The sequence below is a fragment of the Lepidochelys kempii genome, chromosome 18 (genome assembly GCF_965140265.1).
Source record: "Lepidochelys kempii isolate rLepKem1 chromosome 18, rLepKem1.hap2, whole genome shotgun sequence".
Classification (NCBI taxonomy): domain Eukaryota; kingdom Metazoa; phylum Chordata; order Testudines; family Cheloniidae; genus Lepidochelys; species Lepidochelys kempii.
The window spans coordinates 23,797,483-23,825,192 of NC_133273.1; the positions used below are offsets into that span (position 1 = coordinate 23,797,483).

The 27,710-nt window shown below is 45.4% G+C and overlaps 1 protein-coding gene and 2 long non-coding RNA genes across 32 annotated transcripts in view; 2 read left to right on the forward strand and 1 right to left on the reverse strand.

Moving 5' to 3' along the window:
* LOC140900177 (uncharacterized) overlaps positions 1-19,359 on the forward strand; it is a 30,757-nt gene extending 11,398 nt beyond the window's left edge. For 6 of the 12 annotated variants that reach the window (XR_012155574.1, XR_012155578.1, XR_012155576.1 and 3 more), the window contains 3 exons: positions 6,197-6,259; positions 12,205-15,695; positions 18,649-19,359. This is a non-coding gene — a long non-coding RNA (uncharacterized lncRNA). Of the gene's footprint in view, positions 1-6,196; positions 6,269-12,204; positions 15,737-18,648 lie in introns of all 12 variants that reach the window. The other 6 variants (XR_012155579.1, XR_012155580.1, XR_012155585.1 and 3 more) reach the window with 4 other exon arrangements.
* On the reverse strand, positions 9,565-25,603 carry LOC140900178 (uncharacterized). Of its 2 annotated transcripts, none has more exons than XR_012155587.1 (3): positions 25,124-25,603; positions 12,101-12,226; positions 9,565-10,310 (listed from the first exon to the last, which is right to left on the reverse strand). It is a non-coding gene; the product is annotated as an uncharacterized lncRNA (long non-coding RNA). The 2 variants fall into 2 exon arrangements; XR_012155586.1 differs by lacking the exon at positions 25,124-25,603 and adding an exon at positions 13,841-16,060.
* An 843-nt stretch (positions 25,604-26,446) lies between these two features.
* The window catches only part of CAMTA1 (calmodulin binding transcription activator 1), a 953,213-nt gene continuing 951,949 nt past the window's right edge, over positions 26,447-27,710 (forward strand). For all 18 annotated transcript variants that reach the window (XM_073316814.1, XM_073316813.1, XM_073316817.1 and 15 more), the window contains exon 1: positions 26,447-26,651. In XM_073316814.1, the coding sequence (XP_073172915.1) occupies positions 26,627-26,651 (25 nt within the window). In that variant the 5' untranslated portion in view covers positions 26,447-26,626. The remainder of the gene's footprint in view (positions 26,652-27,710) is intronic.

The following is a 27,710-nucleotide window of genomic DNA, read 5'->3' on the forward strand; positions in this document are numbered from 1 at the left end:
GTCTACTGGTAGACCTCTTTGCAAACCAGAGAACCAATGGGGGACTTGTCATAGTTAAGCTACCAGCTGTAACTTTTCACCTTTGTGAAACTATTTTCAGCCCATGCATGGCCTGGTGCATTGCATGAAGTGGGACAAGAGGAGTCTACAGTCCCTTCAAAGTTCTCCTTTCAGCATCAATTCTCTCCTAGAAAGAGATTGCTAGTGAAGTTTTGAATATGTCAGAGGTAGTTTCTTCAGCTTTGGTGTTACCAGCAAGTCTGAAAAATCCAATAGCTCAATATGCACACAAGGTATCTGGGAAGAGAATTGTTGGCCTTTTGGTGACCTCTGGCACCTGAAACTCTGCTGATTTAGTAGTTTCCCATGAAAGTTCAATTTGTGCTGCAGTGTGGTATAACCCAGTAAACCCATCAAGTGTCTTGAACATTTCAGCTGAATGGATTGACAGCCATAAAATGAACACTGGAATATATACTCAGATCTATCTTGCTACTTTAAAACATTGCGTTTAGTTGCAAGGAGCCTTTTTCAGACTCCATATAATTTAATCATAAAACCAGCCTCATATTCTGCTTTGGAAGTGAGGAACATATATTAATTTTTATGCAGATCTTATGTTCCATTTATAGCCCGTAGGATTTTAGGATGTAGTAATGGGTGAAAACTGGGTATTTGTGTTCTCCTCCATACCCTCCATGTAACATTCAAAATGAGTCAAATTCATTCCTCCAGGGAGTTACTGTTTTACCCCATGCTACAGCACAAATTGCCCCACTCTGATTAGAAAAACTCTTCTACTCCATAGGAGTATTATCTGAGCATTATTGCACAGTGTATTTTGTTTCCACTTGATAAATTACCTACACATTAGGTGCTCCATACAGTAGGTCCTGTAATTCTTGTTATCATAGAATCATAGAATATCAGGGTTGAGCGGGACCTCAGGAGGTCATCTAATCCAACCCCCTGCTCAAAGCAGGACCAATCCCCAACTAAATCATCCCAGCCAGGGCTTTGTCAAGCTGGGCATTAAAGACTTCTAAGGAAGCAGGTTCCTTCCCTCCTAGGGAACCCATTCCAGTGCTTCACCACCCTCCTAGTGAAATAGTGTTTCCTAATATCCAACCTAGACCTCCCACATTGTAACTTGAGACCATTGCTCCTTGTTCTGTCAGCTGCCACCACGGAGAACAGCCTAGCCCCATCCTCTTTGGAACCTCCTTTCAGATAGGTGAAATCAGCTATCAAATCCCTCTCATTCTTCTCTTCTGCAGACTAAATAATCCCAGTTCCCTCAGCATCTCCTCATAAGTCATGTGCTCCAGCCCCCAATCATTTTTGTTGCCCTCTGCTGGGCTCTTTCCAATTTTTCCACAACCTTTTTGTAGTGTGGGGCCCAAAACTGGACACAGTACTCCAGATGAGGCCTCACCAGTGCCGAATAGAGGGGGACGATCATGTCCCTCGATCTGCTGGCAATGTCCCTACTTATACAGCCCAAAATCCCATTGGCCTTCTTGGCAACAAGGGCACACTGCTGACTCATATCCAGCTTCTCGTCCACTGTCACCCCTAGGTCCTTTTCCGCAGAACTGCTGCCTAGCCATTCGGTCCCTAGTCTGTAGCTGTGCATTGGGTTCTTCCGTCCTAAGTGCAGGACCCTGCACTTATCCTTATTGAACCTCATCAGATTTCTTTTGGCCCAATCCTCCAATTTGTCTAGGTCCCGCTGTATCCTATCCCTGCCCTCCAGCGTATCTACCACTCCTCCTAGTTTAGTATCATCCGCAAATTTGCCGAGGGTGCAATCCATACCATCCTCCAGATCATTTATGAAGATATTGAACAAAACCGGCCCCAGGACCGACCCTTGGGGCACACCACTTGATACCGGCTGCCAACTAGACATGGAGCCATTGATCACTACCCGTTGAGCCTGATGATCTAGCGAGCTTTCTGTCCACCTTAGTGTCCATTCATCCAGCCCATACTTCTTTAACTTGCTGGCAAGAATACTGTGGGAGACCATATCAAAAGCTTTGCTAAAGTCAAGGAATAACATGTCTACTGTTTTCCCCTCATCCACAGAGCCAGCTATCTCATTATAGAAGGCAATTAGGTTAGTAAGGCATGACTTGCCCTTGGTGAATCCATGCTGACTGTTCCTGATCACTTTCCTCTCCTCACAGTGCTTCATAGTTATGTTGAAGGCACTTTGTGATACACGGGAGATAGTTAACTTGTACCATTTTAGTGCAAAAATATATGTTGATCTAGGTCACATGACAAATGTAACTATTCAGAGTTTAAAATACTATTATTTAAAATTAATTTTCTTCTTAAAATGATTTATGAAATTATTATAATTTGAATAATTCACTGCATAGTTAGACTATATTATGTGTTGGTTCAGTTCTACATTTGGTAACAACAGAGCTGAGATTGCAATTGCAGTTAAAATAAAAATTGAGTGACAGAAGAGACTTATTATAAATCCTTATTTTGGGACGTTGATAATTTTGCTGGTTCATATTAGGCTGAAATTCAGAATATACATTGGCAGCCTTGATATATATTTTTCAGTTATTCTTATATAATCCAGTATAAGTCCATTCAATCATTTGTGAGTTTTAGAGCCTTTTAAACTAAATCAAGTAAATTTTAAAATCTCATAAAAGTGATGCACCCATAGCACCGGACAGGCCAAGAGTGGTATAGTTTCACCACACCATTCTGCCGATTTGCCTCAGTCCTAACCTCCATCCCCGTCCCACCCCCCCACGCACCCTGGGCCCACTGTTCCAGTCCGCAGTCTGCCAGGGCATCTGTGTTGGCCCGCAGCACTTCTACTATTCCAGTACTAGAACAACCTGTAGTATCTGGGGGAGGAGGAGGAGGTTTTTCAGTATCCGGCGTAATTTTGCTAATTAGTTCCACATAGTTTCAAGAAATTTTACTAATCTTGCCGCGGGAAATGAAATTTAAGAAAAAGACGTGGTGTTCCTGCTGTCACCCAGCCAATGGCCACTAGCCACGATCAGCAATGGCTCTGCCAGCTCCAGCGTCAGGGCACGTGCTGTCAGTCAGCCAATGGCCACTAGCCATGATCAGCAATGGCTCTGCCAGCTCCAGCATCAGGGCACGTGCTGTCACGTCAGCAGTGTTCGGAATACTCAGCTGTAGCCATATTTGGCTTCTGTATAAGTCACCGATTCTGGCATCTTTGAGCTTTTTGTGTTGCCAGCTCTTTACTGTTTCTTCTTTTCTCCAGCTAGTGGTATTATACAGGGACCTTTTGCACAGACAGTTGCCTTTCAGAAGCCTCCTTTTTCTCAAGACTTTCTCAGTCTTCAGTTCTTGCAGTTTTAGAGGAAGCATTAAGGAAATCTATACATTATTTTCACTGACTTGTCATGCTGCTGCTTATCTTCTTTGAGTTAGCAGGAGAACACAGCACTAGGCAGCGGTCTGTTGTTGATCACTTAGGTGACCTGATCTGATTGATAGAAACTCGAAAAGGAAAAAAACTTGAATCAGTTCGTTGCCTCTCGTTCAGTATTTTGTATCTCTGTGTTATCATTTGTTGTGCATTATCTTGCTCAGACACAGGTGGAACTGTTCAAAGTGCTTGATGTTAGGCTCATATGTAGCCCATGTGTCTCACAAGCATGCAATAAAGAAATGTGAATGACTCATTTGTTTACTTTGATCTTAATGTTCAGCCTGATTTCTTTCATCTTCCATAAATTGTCAGTCAAAGTTTTAAGACATTGTATCTGGAGATTTCATCCTCAATCACAAATACAAGACGGTTGCTGCCAAGACACATGAGGGGCAGTTAGTCTTTCTCCAATTTGGAAATGTTTGGTGTGACATAAAATATTCCAAGAAGACATGGACACAGGAGCTTTATAGATGAATAAGGTGACAATTATTCCTATTGTACTAATCATTTCTATTACTACAAAGGGAGTCTGGAAGTACTTCCTCCAGGAAGTTACAGACATTGCTCATTAACATTGAGGAGTCCCTCGAAGCAGTCTTTCACTTCAGTATTTGAGGTGTTGGCTCCAAATGTTTACGCTTGACAAATTTGCTATGAACCATTTAAGCATCTTTCAGAGTAGCAGCCGTGTTAGTCTGTATCCATAAAAAGAAAAGGAGTCACAAGTACTCCTTTTCTTTTTAAGCATCTTTGCTGCAGATAAAATAGGAATATTGTAACTGAACATTCTAATTTGAAAATATGTATCTGTGGAGATACCTGCCCCATAACGTGTTTCCAACCATTCTATTTCTAAAAATAAAATAAATTATATTTCTTTCATAAACTGGCAGCTGATTAGCTCAAGTGAAGAACAAGTCTTTTTTTTTTTTTAAGAGAGCCAGACAGACATAATGTAGCTTTCTCTAAAGTGGATTACTGGCCCTCCTGCACCAACATCCATTGCACAGAACCAAGGGGCTTGATGAGTGATTGATTTATAATCATTTGATAAATGTGGGCTTTTGCAGTCAGTGCACAAGCAAGAAAAGTTAGAGAACTGGAAGTCAGACATTTTTCTCCAAATGCCATTGCACCAATTACTCTTGCTAAGGGGAGAACAGCATCTTCAGCGTTTCTTAGTCATTGTTCCCTGTGTAGATCTTATTTTTAATGGGAATGCCTGCGTGACCACTAGGGATGAAACTCTGAGAAAAATCCTGTCATTGGTTGAGGTATAATGGCCCTAAGAATCTAGTTCAGTAAACACGGGGTTCTTGTGTGCTATACTTTCCCAATGAAGTGCACGCTTTGGGATTAATTAAATTCTTTTCTATCTGCATGCCACTGTAACCTTTCTTTTATGCGTTTTAGGGGTTGCACAATGTAAAAAGTCAAATCTATTATCTGCATGACTCCAAGCGAAAGAGCCGAGATAAAATTATGCATGTCCTTTAAATGAACAAGGCAGAAAACATTTAGTGTTGCATATTCATTTAGAACAAAATGCAGTTGTAGAAGAATCAGGTTAACAACCAGGAGCAAGCCAGGTAGGGCTAACCAACCCTTCCTGCACACACCAAGGAGGTGGTGCCCTGTTGCGCAAACTTTGTTCTAGACCAGCCTGAACTTCATACAGGTTAAGCTGTGTAGTGATCTTACAGCCTTCAGTTTCCTTCATCGTGCTCTCCATGGAGTGTATTTTCTGTGGGTTGTTGTTAAATAACATTTTTTAAAGTATGTAAATTTTTTTCAATCCATCAGTTATGTAAATAAGACACTCAGCCTGTTCAGGCCTTGGATTTGACACATGTTCAAGTTTCAGAGTAACAGCCGTGTTAGTCTGTATTCACAAAAAGAAAAGGAGTACTTGTGGCACCTTAGACACTAACCAATTTATTTGAGCATTAGCTTTCGTGAGCTACAGCTCACTTCATCGGATGCATACTGTGGAAAGTGTAGAAGATCTTTTTATACACACAAAGCATGAAAAAATACCTCCCCCCACCGCTGGTAATAGCTTATCTAATAGTGATCACCCAGTCACGTTCTGACAGGATTCACCTTAACTGTAGGGGCTTATGCTGATTTTTCAAAGACAAATTAAGAAAGCTCCACAGGTTATAACACCTGACACTAATGGTCACCAGTTGGGTTCACAGACAGACCTCACGGCCTCAGTCTTGAAATGTCCCTTTAGACAGTGGTTTATGTCCAAATAAACTCCTATTTAAATCACTGAAAATCTTTCTGTTGACTTCAGTGGGAATTTGATCAGGTCCTGCTCTAGCTAGGATGCCTTCTCTGGTTTTGTGGAATCAGCAATGAAATCCCATCCTAGTGTCTGTGGTTAAGACCTATGTACATTCTGATGCTTTTAACTGATTCTGATTAATCATTAATTCTCCAGGTGTATTAACTGTTACTTTTATTATAAAGCTTTTAAAAATGCTTGGACAGGAAAAGGTATTATACAAGTTTAAATGATAACACTTGGTTGCAGGTTCCTCTGCTTAACCAGCAACGAATTTGAAAAGAGTCATAAATTTGTTAGTCTCTAAGGTGCCACAAGTACTCCTTTTCTTTTTGCAAATACAGACTAACACGGCTGCTACTCTGAAACCTATAAACATAAAAGTTAATTCTAATTTTAATAATTCCATTATCCATTAAAAAGAACTAATTTTGTGCATAATTCTTATCTTACAGAGCACATGGTAAGCACGAGACCATCTCCCGATCCATGAAGTCAACAGAAGTTATTCTAAGCAGGTGCTTGTGGTTAGTGGAGATGAATTAGTTGTGTGTGACTAGCTTTTGGAGGATGCTGAAATGTTGCTAAGTATTGTATGGAATTGCATTTTTTAGCACCACATGAAAGAGAAAGGTATGGTCATTCAGATCAAATTTTACAAATGTGCATACCAAGTTTTGCATAAAAGTAAACAACGCTAAAGTGAAGGACATCATATTGGTGTAGGTATTAAGATAAAGTTATGCTAAGTTATATTTTTAGAAGATATGGTGCATTGTTTTCCTGACAGAAACAGCCCTTTAGAGAAACGTTAACTATAGACCATGCACATCACTTAAACACTAAACATAACAGTTCATACGGATTTTTTTTCCAATTTATAGTTTGATAAAGAAAAGTAGTCCATATAGGTGTATTCTGTCCAGGCCCACAAAACCACTTTTATGATTTGGACAAGTTCACACTTCTGGTTTTACCTTTACACAGTCCCAGGCAGAAATATTTAATATTTAACACTCTGTATCCGTAAATAATTGATGTGCCTGTCTTAGCGACTGAAGATCAGTAGCAAATTTTATTTTTGACAAGAGTAATAAGGTTCTCTTGCCTTCTTAGCTTTTTTATATTACATGTTAATTTTCACTGTGCTGTTGAGAACACGGGATTGACTTCTTCCAGTTTAAAATAAAGAGCTGTAGCATTCCATTCATTTTGGGAAAGATCTTTAGGGGAAAACCAGGATACCCTTTGGGCAATTCCAGCCATGGAGCATTACTATTTCTGCACTTTTGTCAGTACAAGCCTCCCTGCTCTGACATCACATGAGAAATAATAATTGTAATGCTTAGGACGATTTTAGACAAATCCCCATCTACGCAGGAGGAGGAGATCTCTGTTCTTTTTGTCGAAGCAAAATATCTAACAATTTCAGTTTGATTTACAAGAAACACTGCATGTGTGAACTGATGGAGAAGGGTGGTCTTATGTTTAAGAGACTGTGTTGGGACTCAGGAGATTTGGGTTCAGTCCTTCACTACAAACTCCCTATGTGACCTTGGGCAAGGGATTTAGTCTCTGTGCCTCAGATCCCCATCTGTACAATGGGGATAATACTACATTTCCCTCCCCCATCAGCTGTTTTATATATTTTTACTATAAGGTCTTCAGAGCAATGGCTCTTAATGTGTATTTCTAAAACAATGGGGCCCACATCTTGTTTGGAGGCATTTAGGCACAGCTGTGATGTAATAACAGTAACAACAGTTCCTAGTTTAAACACAGGAATTATATTATTTGTCAATTAAGTACTAACTATGTCTATAGAATAGGTAATAGGCAAATCTGAACTACAAGGCTAGACTACCATGGAGGAGGTTCTTTTGTCAAGATAAATCTAGAGGGCAGAGCAACAGTGGTGCTGCCCCCAGAAGGTGTTGTACGTCAATTCTTTTGCACTGTGGTTTTGGATTATAATGTGAGTCTACATCGCTTTTTTCTTGCCTCTTCTACCCCACTCTTTCCTCCCCTTCCATTTTTCCCTCTGTTCTTAACCTGCTTCTCCTTTCTTTTCCCCCATTCTTCTCTTTTCAGTGTCTGAGGCCAAAATTTTTAAACTTGGGTACCTAATCCATATTTAGACATCTAGATAGAAGGTATCCTCATTTTTCAGAGGTACTGAGAAATCCTGGCTCTCACGATAATCAATAGGAGCTGCAGATGTTCAAAATAACATTTTTATTTTACTCAAAATAAGGACAGTAGTTTAGATGCCTAAATAAAGATTTAGGAACTTAACTTTAGGTGTTATATTGAGGTTACAACATTTTGTCCACAGATACTTTTCCATGAATGTTTTATTCAAATGCTCTTGGAGAACTGACTCAGACTAACCTGCAGATAACAGTAAAACAGTAACTTATAGAAGAGTTACAGAAAGTCTCATTTTCCCCACGTAAGGAAGAGGTTGGTTACAATATGGAGTTTCAATTCATGTCTTAGACTGGGATTGAATAAACAAGCTCTACTAGATTTTTCTCCCATCTCTTGGTTTTCTTGCATAAACAGGGAGCTGTTCATTCAGCACCACTGTTTCCGTCAGCTATATGCCAGGAGCATAGACATTAGCTATTATTCTCTAATATTCTAGGACCAACATAGCTACAACACTGCATAGGAGCATGAACGTTAGTTTTGTTTTTCTAAAGGACTTAATTTTTTTGTGTGCTCCAAACTAAATGTTTACTATTGAGGCTACCAGTTTAAATCCTGATGAAACCCACAGGACAGGCTACACAGTGAAATAATTTGTCCTCCAGTCCAAAGTGTTTTGTTTAATGATGTAGGCTCAGTAGCACTGAGTCAGATTTGGCTCCACGGAAGGCAAGGGAGTTGCACTGGCTGTCCTCGCTATATAGGATCACAGTAGGGATGGAAAAAACCCAAATGATAGATTACTGAGTTCTTCCTTTTGAAAAGGTAGGGTATAATCCTCTCCAATAGGGGATCAACCCCATATTTTTAGTTCCTGGTAATTTATATACTTTTCTAACTCCTACAAGACAATTTCAGGCTCTATGATATTTAAGTTATTTGCATGACAGAGCCATCTGCAGAGTATATACCTGTAGGGAGCCTTAGAGAGGGAAACATGTTTCGTTGTGTATTCACCCTGTCTTGCTAAAGTTGGGAAATGTGATTAAATACACACAGAAAGCGCACTTTTTAAAGTACCATGAAATGTAATATTTTTTCAAAAAAAGCCACCAGGGATGTATACATCTACAGCGTTTGGTTAACTCTTTTACTCTATATCCAGACAAAAAGGCGAGTATTGCTTCATTTAAAAGGAAAAATAAAATGTTACATATAGCTTTATTGTAATCATATCATTTTTAAAATTAAGTGTCTGTTCACTCTTTTAACTGATTATTTTTAAGAACATTTGGCATCCTTAGTTTTAAATCAGCTGAGAAACTTTGCACACACACTACAAAAGAAAAAGGCTTCCAACGTTGTCAATGTAGCCATTAAAACTGCATAAATCATTTTGATTTTTGATGCTTGCCATAGCAACTGTAGACATGTGGTTTGCTGAATATCCATAGCAGGATGTTTGAATGCATTCTCTACAGCTTTTCACTTCTGTATATAACTAATTATGCCAAATCATCACATTAACCCATTAACCAAGCTAGTGCCACATCTAACATGACATGATAATGAAGAAAGTATTTTAAAAATGTTTTCATACTTCACTTTGCTCAAAATTTTTTACAAGGGGAACAGATATTACATTGCTCCCACCCCAAAATCTGTATTGCTCATCTGGTGGTAGTAAGAGCTTCTGACACATCAAAATTCTTAATTCTTTGCAGCTTCCGATAGGTAGGTATTCACATAGCTGCCCCATAAGGCTAAGACAGAGTCAAATCCCTTAACATGCATACACACAGGGTCATTCCTTAAAAGATACTTGAATATATAATTGTATTTAGAAATGTGATGATTGTGAACCTATGAGGCAGAAACTTGGCAGGATTCTTTTAAAATGATAAAAGTCACTGGATCGCAAATTATTTAAATTCAAGCAATAGCTGTTTTATTATCATCTTGTTGCAAAATAGTTACAAGAAAATACATAATTTGTTGGCATTGTATTTGTGACTCTGGTGAAAACCTATGTTCATGTCGCATTCAGAACACACTGAACAGGTCATATTGCAGAATATTCTTCTCTGTTTTAGAGGAAGACACTCATCACTACCGTTCCCAGCTTTAGTTCAAAGGTTGACTCAGTCATCAGTGAAAACAAACCAACAGGTCCTTTTAGAGAAGTTCCATCCTCCTGAGGATCTAAGGAAAAATATCCCTTTTGAGCATTTAGTCACACACCTAGAAGGAAACAACCGTTTCAATCTTCATTTGCATTGTGCAGGCGTTAGATGTGGTCCAGTTACACTGAGCTCTGCTTGAGAAGGCAGAAGTGCCAGTACTGTTCAAGCTTTGATGGAGATGGAGAGAAAACTCCGTCAGGCAAATAATACCTAGCTCTGCCAAGGTATCTTCCCCCTTTTAAAAAGACAGAACAATTTACTTTGTTTCTGGAGACATTCTAATAGCAAAAGTTCCCTAACATCAATTCTAGAGAGCTGGACCAGGAACTGATCCTTAGACTACTTTGCACCTACATTGAGGCATAACTTGCAATGCCCAAGTATAGAAATCTGCTCTTTGACCTTGGATATTCAAAGGCATAGTCTGCTGTAGAGGATGCCAGGCATAGCTCTATAGACACTCTTCTGGGCATGCGAGAAGCAGTAGTGATAGCATTAGAAGGAAGCTGAACATCCTTCCCTTCTTTGCCAAAAGTAAGGATATCAAGTGTGTGCATTTTCAGGTGGAGAGGAAGAGTAAAGTGCCAAGTTGCGGTGGAATTACATATCTCAAGAATGAGAATCCCCAATATACAAAAAAGATGTAATTGGCAAAGTTCTTGGATAAGGCACCACAAACTGCTGCAAACTTTCCTTACATTAAATCTTAAATACCAAGTTTAACATGGAATCCTCTTGCCTCAGAATGACTTACAGAAACTGCTATCAGATATAAAGTAACTATACAAGAATTTTTGTTAAGCTAATGAGTGAACAGAAGCGGTTTGAATTGCATGCACTCCACTGGAACTCCCAAAACAATGCCTTTAATATTTATTTTAAAAAATTACAGAAAACAATGCAGAAAAAATCTGACTTGTAAGAAAAATTCACTCTTTAGATGTCACAAGTAGTTTCCAGTATCAGTGTGTGTATACTTCTAAACAAAACATAAAACATCCTTTTCTACAAGTAGTTCAGAGCTCTCTCTGTTGAGTAAAAGCCTACACACACTTTTATTAGATAAAAGGGGAAATAAAGCAGTGTAAAAATGCAGTAAAACTGGCAGAAGGGACTGATCCAAAGCCTACTGAAATAAATTAAAAGACTTTCCTATTGACTTCATGGGGCTTTCGATCAAACCCTAAAAAACAGGTGTTAAGAAGAGAAGAAAAGGATAAATGTGAAAGGAAAAGAGCATTTTTTTTATCCAATAATCAGAGGAGACAAAAATTCCTTTACTCTTTTTTTTAAATTTTTTTCTTCAAGTTAGATTGTGATTTGATTCTGCCAAAACTGGAGTTCTTAATGTCCCATCTCGAAGACTCTGTTACTGCAAGGCAGGTTCAGCCTTAGTCTGAAAAATCTCAGACATACTGAGTGATTAATCCAACTAGGTTTAAAAGATATTAGTAACATGCCAGTGCCCATCCTCACCCACAAGCATACAAAAATGGACTAGTGACAAGACGAAAGAGCACACTGACTTTTTCCTGTAATTCTTTGACAAGAGAACTGTCCCTGAAAACAGCACTTGTATACATTTTGGGGAAAGTCTTCAGGACTGAAGACTTCTTCAAGGGGTGAATCTGAAGATAAGGGGTCAGGAAACTGACTTATTTTTCTTGTCATTAATTAAATAATGACAAAATAAGACTTCTCTAAGGGTGAGCTTTGCTTTCTTCATGATTGTCAAACATTGTTGTCAAACATTGACAAACTAGAGTAGTCTGTTAAAGTCCATGCCATGTTAGCAGTGCTTCTTCAAGCTGCATGCTGTGCCCGGTCTAACTTACAAGAAAGTTCAAAGCAGATGGACTCCATTAGAGAGAAAATGGGGTTTCATGGCTCAAGAAATATTTTTATGCTTCCTACAATTCAAGATAATGCCCTTCCCTTCTCATAAAAGAGAACTAATGAGGAATTAAGGTCCATCAGTACTCACATTCAACCCTTGTCTTGTATAGCCAGATAATAAAGATCTACCTTATCTGTAGATACGATTTCACCCCCAGATTGCTCAAGGTAGAACTGTTCGTCTTTACTGTTTAATGGATTCAGGTCCACCATCTTCCTTTGCTCCCATCCAGATGGCTGACTGGTTGAGTAAGGCTGAAGAAGAAACGGAGGATGAGTTTGAGCTTGTTGCGCATCAGCTCTAAGTGATACATTCTGCATTAGATTTCTCTGTCTTCTAGCATTATATCTATTTATGACTGTCATGGAATACTGCCTTCCAGCACACCCATTCATGACCCTGCAGGTATATTTCACACAGCACCCCTTCATGTCCTTTCAGTTGTCACCCAAATGAAACTGGTTCAAACAATGTACCCCCTTCATAGGGCCTGATTTATTAAGTCTTTCTACAAAGTGTAACTCACTTTATTAGCTGCCTCAGTCCAGCCCATTCTGTGTCCACATAAGAGTCCTGGTCAGCTCTAATCCCTGTTCAGGAAACCCTCACCCACTTCCTGGAATGGGGGCTGTATTTCAAAATGGTAACTCTCTCTCAAAACAGAAGTTTCCAACTCCTCCTTGGAGTTGGGTTGCAAGTAGTTAGACAGTCCCTCTCTCTCTCCTCAAACCAGGAATAGCCAGCTCTCCTCCTGGAGCAGAGTATTTATCAATGAAACAGTCATTCTGTCTCTTCTTACAGAAGGAGCCTCAGCTCTCCTCCTAGGGCTAGGTAATTCAGGCAGCTATTTCCTGTTTCCTTAAGCCAGGAGTCCTCAGGTCTCCTCCTGAAAGCTGATTTGTAATTTAGCCAGCTTTTTCTTCAGCTAGCCCCTTCCCCCACCCCCATTAGTCCTCAGAGGATTAAGCAAGTAGCCATCTCCAGTTATGTTGGTCCTCTTCTCCCAGCTCATCCCACAATTGGTTGAGTGAGTGGAAGCCTTGCCCCAGGTTCTTAAAGACACAATGATGGGATTTCCTCCCAAGCACCAGTCATCCCTGGGATTGCGTCCCCTCTATCAATATCTCTTATATGTGTCTGTATATATGCAGATAGGGGTGGGCTGACCCCTAGGAATCCTATGCTGAAGGGACAGACTACCCCTTCACAAAGACTATTCTGGGATATCCGCTTCCTAAGGAAACTTGTTTTCTATTAATTTTCCAATGTCTTTGGTTGCTTTTATTTTAGCTCAAGAGTGTCTCGCTCATAATTTGTTTCTTTAGATTTGTTTAAGATTGCCTGTTTAATTTGCCCCTTAAATAAGTTTTTTCAATTTAATTGAACCATAGTAATTCCAGTAGCATTTTCAACAATTATAATGCATTGATATGTGTCAATATCCACAACATTTCTAAAGATTCTGTGGCTCTTTGCTACTCAGACATAGGCCAACAGATAAAAATGTGAGTTTCACACATGTAGAGGTGGCAGCCAATGAACACGCCAAAATCACTGTCCAGGACAGTGAATAAGCATATGAGAGTCAGTCGGAGACTGATAGCTCTCTTAGCAATTGTCACGCGAAAATAGGCACAATTTTATTCATACCATTATAAGAGTCTAGACCCTAGTGCAAAAAATCTAAAAGTAAAACAAGATGAACTATGTTTGGCAATAGAAGAGAATCCAAACATGACAGGAATTTCTGACATTAATGGGATGATAGTAATAAATAGAACACTCTAATACCTAGATATAAACCATGCAAGAAAAACTTTCTTCCAGATTAGAACAGTAAAAGTGCCCCGCACTGAAAGAGCACTCACTGAATGTAGCGTTCACACATACTGTTTTACAGTAAAATATTTGACTAGGCCAGTGTCATCTTAGAACATTCCCTCTTTAAGCTGATGTTGTGAAGCCAGGGATCAGTTGAAAGCAAGATCATCTGGTCCTCATAAAAGCCAACAAGTAACGCAGCTGAGCATGGTCAGGGGAAAGAACCCAGAGCTAGATCCACACAATGATATAAGCACCTAAATCCAAAATATAAGTGACAGTGAGACCTTCAAAACCCTTGCCCAGGTGCTGCCTAACTCTGTAGGCACTTACATTCCTGCCGGTAAAGTTCCCTAGGTGCCTAAGTTTCTGCAAGTGAGCGTGTACACAGCCACCTTAGTCTCGGTGCCCACCGCACACATAGACCCCAGCAGGATTGTCAAACTAGGCACTGCCTCACCTCTCTTGCATGCAGGGCCCAATCTAGTAGATGCTGTCAGAGCACCCCTAACTCCACAGAAAACAGCCAGCAGAGGAGGTGCATCCCTTATAATTTCTATCCAAGAGATTAGAGCACTCAGGATGAGGGAAACCCACCTTCATTTCTCCCCTCTACCTGATGTGGAAAAGCTTAGATCCCCCCTTCCTAGAAGGGAGGGCACCCTCACCAGTGGGCTATGGGGTATTCTGTAGTATGACTCTCTCAGTCTCTCCTGTTGAAGCTGTTCCACTGAGTATAAATAAGTAAATATTAATTAGACCAGAAGGCCTTGAACTTGGATCTCCTATCATAGCTGAGTGGCCTAATCACTGGGCTAGAGAGGTATTCTCACTTGCTCTCTGGGTCAGTGACTATTTAGTTACTATACACAGTGGAATCACTTCATCCGGAGAGACTGAAGTCATCCCCCACCCTTGCCCAGTGGCTGCAGCACTCTGGTAGGAAAGCAGGAGACCTATGTTCAAATCTCTACATCAGATGGACGGGAAATTGAACTCGGCTCTCACACATTGTAGAGGACTACTTTAAGCATTAGGCTAAAGTTTATACGGGGGAGCACCACCTCCTTTAATAGTATTTCTTACAAAAGAAAGCTTAGGTACCTTTTCCCCTGGAGACTGAGGGCTTGTCTTCACTTAAAATGCTACAGCACAGACAATTTCCATACACCAATGGGAGGGATTCTCCCACAGGCACAGCTAATCCATCTCACCAAGGGACAGTAGCTAGGTTGACGCAAGAATTCTTCCATTGACCTAGCACTGTCTACACGGGGACTTAGGTCAGCTTAACTATGTCACTCAGGGGTGAGGACTTTTCCCACCCTAGAGCAATGTAGTTATGCTGCCCTAATTTTCTAGTATAGACCAAGCCTAAATTACCTACCTGCCTTTGAGAGATGAGTCTTAGGCCACATCCTTCTCCTTGGCATTTCTTGACTGGTTGAGGTGGCTCCCTGCTTATCAGGCTGGCTTTTGTAGATGCATTCTTAGGAACCTAACTCTCCCCTTTCACTGTATAGGGAGTCTGGGCACCTAACTCAGGGCTGTGGATTCCACTGGATGCCAAGGTACCTAAAAGTTAGGCACTGAAAGCTGACCATTGCAACACCTAGGGTCCTTTGTGGATCTAGCCTCCAGTATAAATGCCTCTCAGGCAGATTGCCTGGCAGTGTAGTCCTGTAGGTACTCCTGGGGGAATTCTGCACCACTGCACAGTGCAGAATTAGTTCAGAATTAATGTTCTGCCCAGAATTTCATGTCTTCTCTGCAGAGCCCTGCTCGGAGTGAGCAGCAGGTCAGCCCTGCAGGGATGGAGGCTCTGCATGCTCTGACTGCCTGGCTTGATCCTCATCCACCTGGGGACGGGAGAGGGTCCAGGAGACCCGGCTCTGGCAAAGGGTGAGGAAGGGCCGAGCCACACCGCATCACATCCCCTAGTGGTACAGTAAAGAAGCTGGGGGGAGTAAAAGCTCTGGGCATCTCCACAGCTGGGTTCTAGTGGGAGGGATGGGTGCAGGTGTCTGGGCTCTGGGGGTGCGGGAGGTGTTCCATAGCTGGGCTCTGGAGGGAGTGAGTTGTGGGTGTTTGGGCTCTGAGGGGCACCAGGCAGTCTCGTCCAGCACCCCCTAACTAGAATGGGGTTGTTGTAAGGGTTTCTTTAACTCTCTGCTCCTGGGGGAATCTTTTTGTTGTTGTTGTCTGTATTGTTGACATACTTGTTGACAGGTATTTTGAAATAAATTACCAAAATAATTAAAACTGAAGCGATTATATTGGGTTATTTTGACAAAATATGAAGAACCAGGGACACACACAAATACAGAGTACTTAAAAAAGCAAACAAGGTGGGTAAGAAGAAAAGGAGTACTTGTGGCACCTTAGAGACTAACAAATTTATTAGAGCATAAGCTTTTTCTGAGCTACAGCTCACTTCATTGGTAAGAAGATTGCAGACAAGCTATACTATTTTTTGGCATTAGTTTTTACCAAGATGGAGAGACCACAGTAGCTCCCCAGAGCTAGTTTTTGTCTGTTAGAGATTGATATTTCAAAAAGAAGGTGTTAGAACAAATACTACATTGTAATTAATCACAGGGGGTGAAAGGTATTTATCCAAGAATTCTGAAGGAATTAAATGGCTGAGCTGCTAAAACCCCCTCAAATAATCTATCATTAAAATCAGCTTCTACACTGGAGGGTAACCAGTGCTGTACCTAGTTTAAAACAGGCACTAGAAGGATGCAAGGGATTACAGACCAGTAAACCTTATTTCAGTACCCGGTAAATTAGCTGCAAAAATAATTAAAGATGGCATTACATGATACAGATAACCAGTAGAGCTTCTATACAGGAAAAGCATGCCTTTCCAACCTAACAGAATTCTTTGAGGGAGTGAATAAAGGAAAACTAGTAGATATAATTTATTAGACTTTCAAAAAGCCTTTCATAAAATCCCTCACAAGAGGCTCTTAAGGAAACTAAAGTCACTAGGTGAGAGGTAAAGATCTGTAATGAATTAAAAACTGGCTAAGAGACAAAAAACAGGAATAAACAGTTTTCAACGTGGAAACAGGTTAGTAGCGAGGAGCCCCAAGTATCCAGATTTTCATGGGTATTATTGAATCCATTGTTATAATAGAGGTTGGGTGAACCTTGTTGAAAGTGGTGGGCATGACAGCTGCCTTTCATTCAGGATACATGTAAGAAGCAGTTAAGCTCCTTTTTGGAGAAAGGTAGCTGAAACAATAGGAGCCACCACCCAAAACACAGGCAGCTGAGCATTCAGGCTTTGTCTACATTGGCAAGTTTCTGCGCAGTAAAGCAGCTTTCTGCGCTGCAACTCCTGAGGGGTCACACTGCCAAGCCACTGAGTGCGCAGAAAGTGCGCAGCTGCAGTGCTGTAAAAAACCCACCCCGAAGAGTGGCGTCGAGCTTCCCACGCCGGGGGCACGGCGCCTCGGTGCCGGTGTGGACACCCTGGTCCATTACGGTGCTGCGATCAGCCTCCAGGAGATGTCCCACAATGCCTGTTCTTGCTTCTCTGGTCATCGGTTTTAACCCTACCGCCCTGCCTTCAGGTGACCAACTGTCATCCCAACCCCGTAAATTCCTTTGGAATTTTGAAAGTCCCCTTCCTGTTGGCTCGGTGACACATACAATGGTCTCAGCGCATCTTTCCAGGTGGCCAGGTCTGCACCACGCACCAGGCGATCCCCCGCTTGAAGCAATGCCGAGCTGCTGGACCTCATCAGCATTTGGGGAGAGGAGGCTGTCCAGTCCCCGCTGCGCTCCAGCTGTAGGAATTATGATACCTACGGACAGATTTCACGATGCATGACAGAAAGGGGCCATGACCGGAACATACTGCAGTGCAGGGTCAAAATGAAGGAGCTGCGGAAGGCCTACCACAAGGCGCGAGAGGCAAACTGCCACTCCGGTGCTGCGCCCACGAGCTGCCCGTTCTACAAAAAGCTGGATGTGATACTCTGTGGCAACCCCACCTCCACTGCGAAGGCCACTGTGGATACTTTGGTGGCTCGTGTGCCTGTGAAGAGTGGACTGAGCCAGGAGGAGGAAATCTTGGACAAGGATGTCAAGGGGGACCCAGAGGCAGAGAACAACTCGGAGGTCAGAGATGCATGCAGCCAGGAGCTCTTCTCTACCCTGGAGGAGGCTAGCCAGTCACAGCTGTCAGATCTTAGTGAAGTGCAAATAGGAGAGGAGGCTCCTGGTAAGCGGATTTGATTCTAGGATTCGCTGAAGCAAGTTGTTGCTGGCAGGAGGGTTGCAGAAAGCAGGTTTGCGTCTGTATGAAGCACATACCACCACATGCCTAGGAATAGAGTGTTGGTTGATTCCGTCACATCACAGGAATCTGCCTCAGAGATCTCCAGGAAACTCTCATAGAGATACTTTCCTGCGCCACTCTGCAGTCACTGCGGGGAGGGGAACATTGCTGTACACAGACGAGCTGCATAAGGGCCAGGGCAGAAGCCACAGTCTTGGAGAAGACCCTCCCTTGATTCCCTGCTCACCCTCAGCAGTGAGATATCTTTCATCATGAACACAGCCTGTGGAAAATGTGGGGACAGGAATGATTATCAGGCCCCCCTACAGTGCTGGCTCTCCCCAAGAGCCATGTGCCCAGTGTACAGTAGGGTCCGGAACACTGATTTCCCCTGTCCCTGCAGCTATTTACCATTTTGGGGGTCTTGTGGCTTATGTGTGCTTGTCTGGGGTCAGTCAGTTAGTGACAGGTATGTGAATAGTGGCTGTATTTTAAATCACTGAATCAGTGTTTTGTGTTGCAAACAACACTGCTTCTGTAAAATGTTGTGTTTTGGCTTCACAGAGATGACCTTGGGAGCCCAGCCACCCTCTTCATTATTGCCTGCTGAACAGCTGCACAGAATTAGAAAGGGGCCACGAAGAACTATGGAGGACTTTTGTGTGAGGTTACGATGTATTCCACGGCCGAACAACAGGAATTGAAGGAGTGGCAGGACAGGGAGAAGAGGGACCGAAAGGAGAATGCCGCGCACCAGAGTGAAGCCACGGAACAGCTCTTAAACGTTATGGAGCACCAAACGGACACGCTCTAGCCTGTACTAGCACTGCAAACCGAGCGGGTCCGCGCCCACCTGCCCTTGCAGCTGCTGTCGCAAAGCTCTTTCCCACGTGCCCCCCCAGACACTCTTATCAACCTTCTGGCTCCAGTCTGTACCCGCAGCATTCCACTCCTCCCTCTGACAGTCCGGCACTGCGGACTCCCAGTACCCATTGCACTCAACACCCATCCCTCTGCAGTTTAGCCCTGTTGAAGTACAGTACCCGCTGCACTGTACTCCAAAAGGAGAAGGCTGGATACACCTGGACATACACAAATCTTTAACTGTCCTGGGACCCCACCTCCTCTTGGGACCTTCCCTTACCCTCCCCCTCAGTGCTGACGTGTTTTTTTGTTTGTCTCGCTTCCGGTTGTTGTTTTTTAATAAAAGAATTGTGTTGGTTTGAAAGAAATCTTTATTCTATTACTTGAAAGCAAACAGAGCCCTGCAAAGCAATGGACAATTATCTTAAACCTTCACAGTACCTTGTCTGCATCAATCACAATCATCTCCTAGCATTACAAGCACTGCACTCCTAAGCACAGCAACAAATATTAGTGGCTTTCAGCTTCAAATTGCTGCCACTTGGCATCCCTGATCCTTATGGCCCCACGGTGCGCCCCTCTAATAGCCCTGGTCGCTGGCTGTTCAAATTCAGCCTCCAGGCACTGTGCCTCAGCGGTCCAGCCCTGAGTGAAGCTTTCACCCTTTCCTTCACAAATATTATGTAGCCTAGAACGTGCGGCTATAAGCATAGGAATATTGTCATCGGCCAGGTCCAGCTTCCCATATAGGCAGCGCCAACGGGCCAAAAGCACACTCAACAGTCATTCTGCACTTGCTCAGCCTGTTGTTGAACTGCTCGTTGCTTCTGTCAAGGTGCCCATGTATGGCTTCTTAAGCCACTGCATTAAGGGGTAGTCAGGGTCTCCCAGAATCACAATGGGCATTTCAGCTTCCCCTATGGTGATCTTCTGGTCCAGAAAGAAAGTCCCTGCGTGCAGCTTCCTGAACAGGCCAGGGTTCTGAAAGAAGCGTGTGTCATGCACCTTTCCAGACCAGCCTGCGTTAATGTCCTTGAAATGCCCATGGTGATCCACAAGCGCCTAGAGAACCAGAGAGAAATACCCCTTCTGATTAATGTACTCGGTGGCTAGGTGGTCTTATGCCAGAAGTGGAATGTGCGTGCCATCTGTTGCCCCTCCAGAGTTAGGGATGCCCATTTATGCAAAACCATCCACAATGTCACGCACGTTGCCCAGAGTCATGGTCTTTTGGCGCAGGATGTGATGAATGGCCCTGCTCACTTCCGTCAACATGAGTCCAACAGTTGACTTTCTCACTCCAAACTGGTTAGCGACCGATCAGTAGCAGTCGGGAGTAGCCAGCTTTCATAGTGCAATCGCCACATGCTTCTCCAATGGCAGGGCAGATCTCATTCTCATGTCCTTGTGCCGCAGGGCTGGGGCGAGCTCATCACACAGTCCCATGAATGTGGCTTTCCTCATCCAAATGTTCTGCAGCCACTGCTTGTCATCCCAGACATGCATGACGATGTGATCCCACCACTCAGTGCTTGTTTCCCGAGCCCAAAAGTGGAGTTCCACTGTGGTCAGCACCTCCATGAATGCCACAAGCAATCTCGTGTGTCATAGCTACTATGCGTGGCGAGATCAATGTCGCACTCCTCTTGCCTTTGTAGTTTAAGGAATAACTCCACTGTCACTCATGACATGTTAGTGAGAGTGAGCGGCATACTGATCAACAGTGCAAAATCCATTCCTGCAGACCAAAGAGGCAGAGCACGCAGTACTTGAAATATGGCGCCAAATGCGGATGGAAGCACAGTGATTGCTGGGATGTGAAGCAATGCATCACGGGGCTTTGGGACAGGACCCAGGATGCTCCGCGACGCCCTCCGCCTTCCCACAACTCTCAGTGGCAGAAGAGGAAGAGATGCTCTGTGCGATAGTTGCCCTTAGTGCACTGCTCTGAATACCACTGCAAGTGCTGCAAGCGTAAACATGCTATTGCACAGGCAGCTGACAGTGTGAACACACAACAGTGGTTTCCCTTCATTGCTCTCTGAGCGGTGCTCTAACTGCCGGTACTGTAACTCTGCCAGTGTAGACATACCCTCAGATGCTGAGCTATCTGCTGGAGTGCTGGATATTTTTTGGTGGAGATGGGGATCAGCAGAAGCGGACAACAAGAGAAGCACTAGAAACATGTCCCTGAGAGAAAGCCTCTTGGTGTTCTTACAATATTTTGAGGCAGAATGCTGACTGGAAAGAGGCTTGGAACTATGAGCAAAGTTACTGACTCCTGTTTGATTCCTACTGTGTTCAGGGGAACAGGCCTTTGCATATATTCTTTGTAAACAGTATTGCACCAAAATAATACCTGACCCAGGAACTATGTTAAAAGGGTACGTTTAAGCTTGGCAGAATTTGATTTTTATTGTTTTATAATTTGACAGATATCTATGTTTGTTTTTATGTTTTATTCTATTTTTACTTGTTTAAATTTTCACAGTTGCACGAAATTATGGGTGGGTCAGTCAGTGGGAGGTATCATTCAATATGTATTTAATAACAGTAGACAAGGAGATTCAAAAAGATAAAGCTGTATAACTGTTAAAGCACAAATTGCCAATATCACATGTCAAAATATACGAAGTAAGTATCCTTAAATCAAACACTAAAGTTCTGAAACAGCATTTTTCTTACTTTGCCTGTCTGTAAATTTTGATGATTATTATTGATGGAAATATTTTTTTCATTGGTTTGTGTGTGTGTGGTGGAACTGATTGTCACACTGTCTGGAAGGGCTCACAACCATGGCTTCCAACATCAGGGCAGACTATCAAAAAGCATGGCAGAAACCCCAAACTGGTTCTAGGTTCTATAATTAGATTTCACTAACACAGTAATAAGAAAAGGAGTACTTGTGGCACCTTAGAGACTAACCAATTTATTTGAGCATGAGCTTTCGTGAGCTACAGCTCACTTCCCTAAAGCACTATAACGGTCTTACATTAAGTCACAGACAGTCCCCTTGGGCATTCCAATATATCTTGCCCCCAGGCAAGCTGGACTATATGATAGATGGTCACTTACACCAAAAATCACATCAATATTTAGGTTACTCCCAATCCCAAAGGACCAGTCACTTACCCCAGGTCATTTGTACTCAGATCTCAAACCAGATACAACACCTGTAACTAATCCTGTAATAAATAAAGATTTAGTAACTGAGAAATAAGTTATTTACAAGGTTAAAACAGGAAACAGATACACACACACAAGTTTCAATCTTAAATTTAAAAGGGTAATATAAGCTTCTATAATAAGCAGTTCTATATGTCCTTTAGGGATGACTCATGCCAAGCAGCATGGGGATCTCCTGCTTACGTTTAGGAATCTGTGTCCCTCAGAGTCCAGACAGCATAAAGAGACGTAGATTCTTCTTCTAAGGGATTTTTATTCTCCCCCGCACCCATCCAAGCTGATCGGTGATGGCATAGTGCAGGGGGTGCTACAGCACCCCCCAGGTTTTACACGGGGCTCTGCTCCCAGCCCTGCATGTGGGGTCCCAGCTGCTGGCCCCGCCCAGGGCTCCGCTCCAGGACCCACCCCCACCCTCCTTACCTGTGTCCGGGTCCTCCACTCCCGGAGACACGACCCTGCTCCCAGCTCCATCTCGGGAGGGGTGGGGGAGGTTGTGGACAGGGTAAGAGGGCTGGTTTTCAGCATCCCTACTATTAAAAAACGTTCCAGGGCCACTGGGTGATGGAATGAGTTCATGGGTAGGCTTCCCCTTCCTGGAAGGAGTGAGGAAGCCATCACAACAAGCTTCCTGTCCTTTGATGCCATAATGCCTCATTTGCCTTCAGTGGGCCATCTTGTATGCAGGAGGAGCACATTACCTTAATTAATGTTGCTTTTCCTGTTTGGTGAGTTACTCAGTTACAGAACTTTACAATGCAAACACTCAATGTAACTTCATATAATGGGATACAGTTATTATAAGTAGGATTAATACACTACAGCATCCTATGAGCATTCCATAATGTCTAAACACATTCTTATAACACTAATATCTATTTTAACTATACCAACCCACAGGTAAGTCAGACGGGTTTCCAGCTACACATTGTAAGCGTTCCGTGAGGCGGGCAGCTTTGTATGAACTGGCACCTGATCTGCCAGCATCACAATAATGTTTACCAACATTTACAGATAAAGATCTAATCCTTCCAAGCCTGATTCCTGAGTCTGTACATTTCTCTGTTATCTAGTAAATAGCTGTGAAACCCACTGGCAAAATAGTTCTTCCTATCTAGTGGCTTATCCGCATAAAGGAGAACAATCTATTACTACAACCAAGTATTTCATTAGCTCAAGTGATAGACAGAGGTCTGTGCTGTGCATCTAAAGGTCCCAATCATCTTACTGATGCATGTGGAGGGTCAATATCATTCCACTTAATGGATTTTTTTTTATTTGCTTTTTTAAAATTTAGGAAATTACATAAAATTACACAACAACTAATTTTGCAAAGTCAAGCACTCAAAAGCTAGGAAATGCTAGAATTAAGGTTGCCTATGCCACCTTACTTTGGCCCCTAAGTATTGTGATGCAGACTTTAATTACATGATCAAATTGTGTGTTGCCCACAAGACCCGCTCCTTGTTCAGTGCATAGGATGAATGGTACTCAAGAGTACAAAATGAGATTGTATCGTGAATGAAAGGCTATTATCTGTAAGACCCTGGCTTCATTTGTTGTAGAAGTTAAAATATGTGAAGCGAAGGATGCAGGGAGACTGCAGGAAGAGAAAGAATGGTCTCATGGTTAAGGCAATTAAATGCCATGCTGCAGAACTGGATTCTATCCCTGCCTCTCCCACAGATTTCTTACGTGATACTGGGCAAGTCACTTAAACCAAACTTGTCACAAGTGACTGCTAATGGTGTGTTCCGCATTTTCTGGATGCCCAACTTGAGGGTTAACTGAATTGCTCAATACTCAGAGCTGCAGCTGAAATCAATGGAAGTTGTGTTTTGAATATGTACAGAGCTACAAAAATGCAAATACTAAAAAAAAAAAAAAGTCCTAGATTTCTCAAATTCAGCACCCAAAATTACAGCACACCCCTTACAGGTTGGGCCATAAAAGGGATGTGCATCAATTCTCCATCTGTAAAGCAGAGATAACAAATTACCTCAGAGACATTTAGCAAAGATAAAGTAATTTATGTGCGAAGCACTAAGCTACAATGCTGATGAGCGTCCATGATGAGAAAAGCCCACGAGGAAATTAATAATCCTATACGCGATGCAGGGTTTAATTGTAGTAAATTAGGCAGGGGCCACACACCGAATGCTAGTATGAAAATGAATACTGAGCAACTTCCATTCAGAGAGCACTGTTCACCCTCTGCACTGACTGAGGCAGGGTCCTGTGGAAAAAACAGTACATGATTAACGTAAGAGGCTGCTGTCGTGGATCAGACAATAGTGTATCTTGCTCAGTATCCTGTTTCCGACAGTTGCCGATACCAGAGCTTCACGGAGACCATATAGAAGAAAGCAACTATGGAGTGATCCATGCTTGTGTTCCACTCCTGTCTTCTAATATAGGTTTAGGGTGGCCTTGACAATGGGATTGCGTCCCTGACTATCTTTGCTAATGGTCATTGATAGACCTATCCTCCATGAACTTATCTAGTTTTTTTTTAAACCCAGTTATACTTCTGGATTTATATAGTGGCATTATGGTATTCTTGTTGCAAAAAAAGCAAATGTCATTCTGGGATGTATTAGCAGGAGTGTTGTAAGCAAGACATGAGAAGTAGTTCTTCTGCTCTACTCTGATTAGGCCTCAACTGGAGTATTGTGTCCAGTTCAGGGTGTCACATTTCAGGAAAGATATGGACAAATTAGAGAAAGTCCAGAGAAAAGAAACAAAGATAATTAACAGTCTAGAAAACATGACCTATGAAAAAACTGGGTTTGTTTAGTCTGGAGAACAGAAGATTGAGAAAGCACATGATCATGCATCCGATGAAGTGAGCTGTAGCTCACGAAAGCTCATGCTCAAATAAATTGGTTAGTCTCCAAGGTGCCACAAGTCCCCCTTTTCTTTTCACATGATAACAGTTTTCAAGTACATAAAAGGTAATAAGGAGAAAAGAGGATAAATTATTCTCCCTAACCTTTGAGGATAAGCCAAGAAGCAATGGGCTCAAATTGCAGCAAGGGAGGTTTAGGTTGGACATTAAGAAAAGCTTCCTGTCAGGGTGGTTAAGCCTGGAACAAACTGCCTAGGGAGGCTGTGGAATCGCCATCACTGCTGGAGAGCAGGTCAGAGAAACGCCTGACAAGCACGGTCTAGAGCCGGGGTCTCAAACTTCACTGCACCATAACCCCCTTTTAACAAAGATCAGGACACGACCCCAGGAGGGGGGACCAAAGGCTGAGCTCGCCCGAGCCCCGCCGCCCTGGGCAGGGGGGCCAAAGCCCAAGCCCCACCGCCCCAGCCCTGAGCCCCACCAACCGGGGCTGAGGCTGCTGGGCCCGGGCTGTGACCCTGGGCCCCAGCCAGCCTCAGGCCAACGCTGGCGCCGCCAGGCGGCCTCACAGCCCGCCCCGGCGTCCTGGCCCCCCAGCCTGCGAACGGCCGGGGAGCGGGGGCCGGCCGGGGAGCGGGGGCCGGCCGGGGAGCGGGGGCCGGGCCTGCAGGGCTGCGCGCGGAGCGGACGTTTTCGGAGACCCGCGTTGCCAGGGGCCTCGCGCCCCAGCAACCGCCGCCATTTTGTTCCCCTCGCCCGCCCGTTCCGCCAGCTCAGCTCCCCTCTGACGCCTGCGGCCAGCGCGGGCCCAAGCGAGCCTGAGGAGCCCGCGGCGAGCCGAGCCGAGCCGAGCCGACCCCGGCCCGGCCCGGCCCGGCCCGTCTCCGCAGGGGGCGAACCGCCCGCCTGGGCCCGGCCTGCGAAAGCCCAAAGCCAGGGCCGGGCCACGGGCAGAAGGACGTCTGGGCCCCCCCAATCAGCGCGCCACAGCCAGAATAAGCGGCGCCCATTGGACGCTGCCCGCCCGGCCGCGCCAATCAGGGCCTTTGTTTAGGGTTACGTGAGGAGAAGGAGGAGTTTGCCGGTCACAGCCAATAGACGGAGCAGAAGGCCGAGTGATCAGCGGTCCCCTGGCTCGCCCTCTCGACTCATTGATTGGCTACGGAGTCTGTCCGTTTAGCGCGCCTCGTTTCCTGTTCGTTGGCAGAGCTGTCAGGGTTTTGTGTCCACCATCAATGCCCGCTTCCTTTTCCCGGTGATTGGCTGATAGAGTTGTCAGTGAAACGATTCCACTGTCTGATTGGTTATGGGAACTGTCAGCTAATGACCTTCTTTCCCTTTCAGATCCTCCCTGTGACTGGTGAGTGGCTGTAGAATGTGTCAGTGCAGCGCTTCTCCTCACTGATTGGTTATGCGGGCTGTCAGTCGGCTCCCTTCTCTCGACATGTCCCGCCCCGTGTTGTCAGTGATTGGCCGCAGGAAGTGTCAGTTCGGCGGCTCCCCCAATGGGCGGCCCGGGGTGGGTGCGGTGCGCGCGGTGTGGCCGGCCCGGCGGCGGCGGCAGCGGCAGCGGGAGGAGGCGGCGGCGGCGCGCGCCTGGATCCCGGTCGCGAGGAGGCGGAGGAGGATGTGGCGCGCGGAGAGGAAATGGCTGCCGAAAACAAGCCGGAAGGTGAGAGCGCGGCGGGGCCGGGCCCGGCCCCTCAGCCCGGCCGGGGAGCGGGGCGCAGCCGCGGGGCAGGCGCCCGACGCCGCGGGCCGGGCCGGGCCGCGCAGCCCCGCGCCAGAAAGTTTCGCTGTGCCGGGCGGAGGGGGGCGCGGCCCGGCCCGGGCGCGACGGGCGCCCCCGCGGGGCGGGGCAGGGTACCGGCGTCCGCCGAGCGGGGAGCGGGCCGCGGGGACACCCCCCTCTCGGGCCGCTGCTGAGGGAAGGGCGCCACCTCCCCCGCCTCCGCCATTGGGCAGGGAGCACCCATCCCCCACCTTCCCACCGCGGGACCCGGCCGGCCCTCGGACCTCCCCTGCGCCGGGGGGGGGCAGGGCACCCCCCTCTCCCCGTGGGGGGGCCGGCCCCCCGTCCCCCGCTTCTCCTCCCCCCCGTGGGGGGGGCCGGCCCCCCGTCCCCCCGCTTCTCCTCCCCCCCGTGGGGGGGGCCCCCCGTCCCCCGCTTCTCCTCCCCCCCGTGGGGGGGCCGGCCCCCCGTCCCCCGCTTCTCCTCCCCCCGCACCGTGGGAGGCCGGCCCCCCGTCCCCCGCTTCTCCTCCCCCCGCACCGTGGGGAGGCCGGCCACGGCCCCCCGTCCCCCGCTTCTCCTCCCCCCGCACCGTGGGGAGGCCGGCCACGGCCCCCCGTCCCCCGCTTCTCCTCCCCCCCGTGGGGGGGCCGGCCCCCCGTCCCCCGCTTCTCCTCCCCCCCGTGGGGGGGCCGGCCCCCCGTCCCCCGCTTCTCCTCCCCCCCGTGGGGGGGCCGGCCCCCCGTCCCCCGCTTCTCCTCCCCCCCGTGGGGGGGCCGGCCCCCCGTCCCCCGCTTCTCCTCCCCCCGCACCGTGGGGAGGCCGGCCACGGCCCCCGTCCCCCGCTTCTCCCCCCCCTTCTCCCCGTGGGGAGGCCGGCCACGGCCCCCCGTCCCCCGCTTCTCCCCCCCCTTCTCCCCGTGGGGGGGCCGGCCACGGCCCCCCGTCCCCCGCTTCTCCCCCCCTTCTCCCCGTGGGGGGGCCGGCCACGGCCCCCCC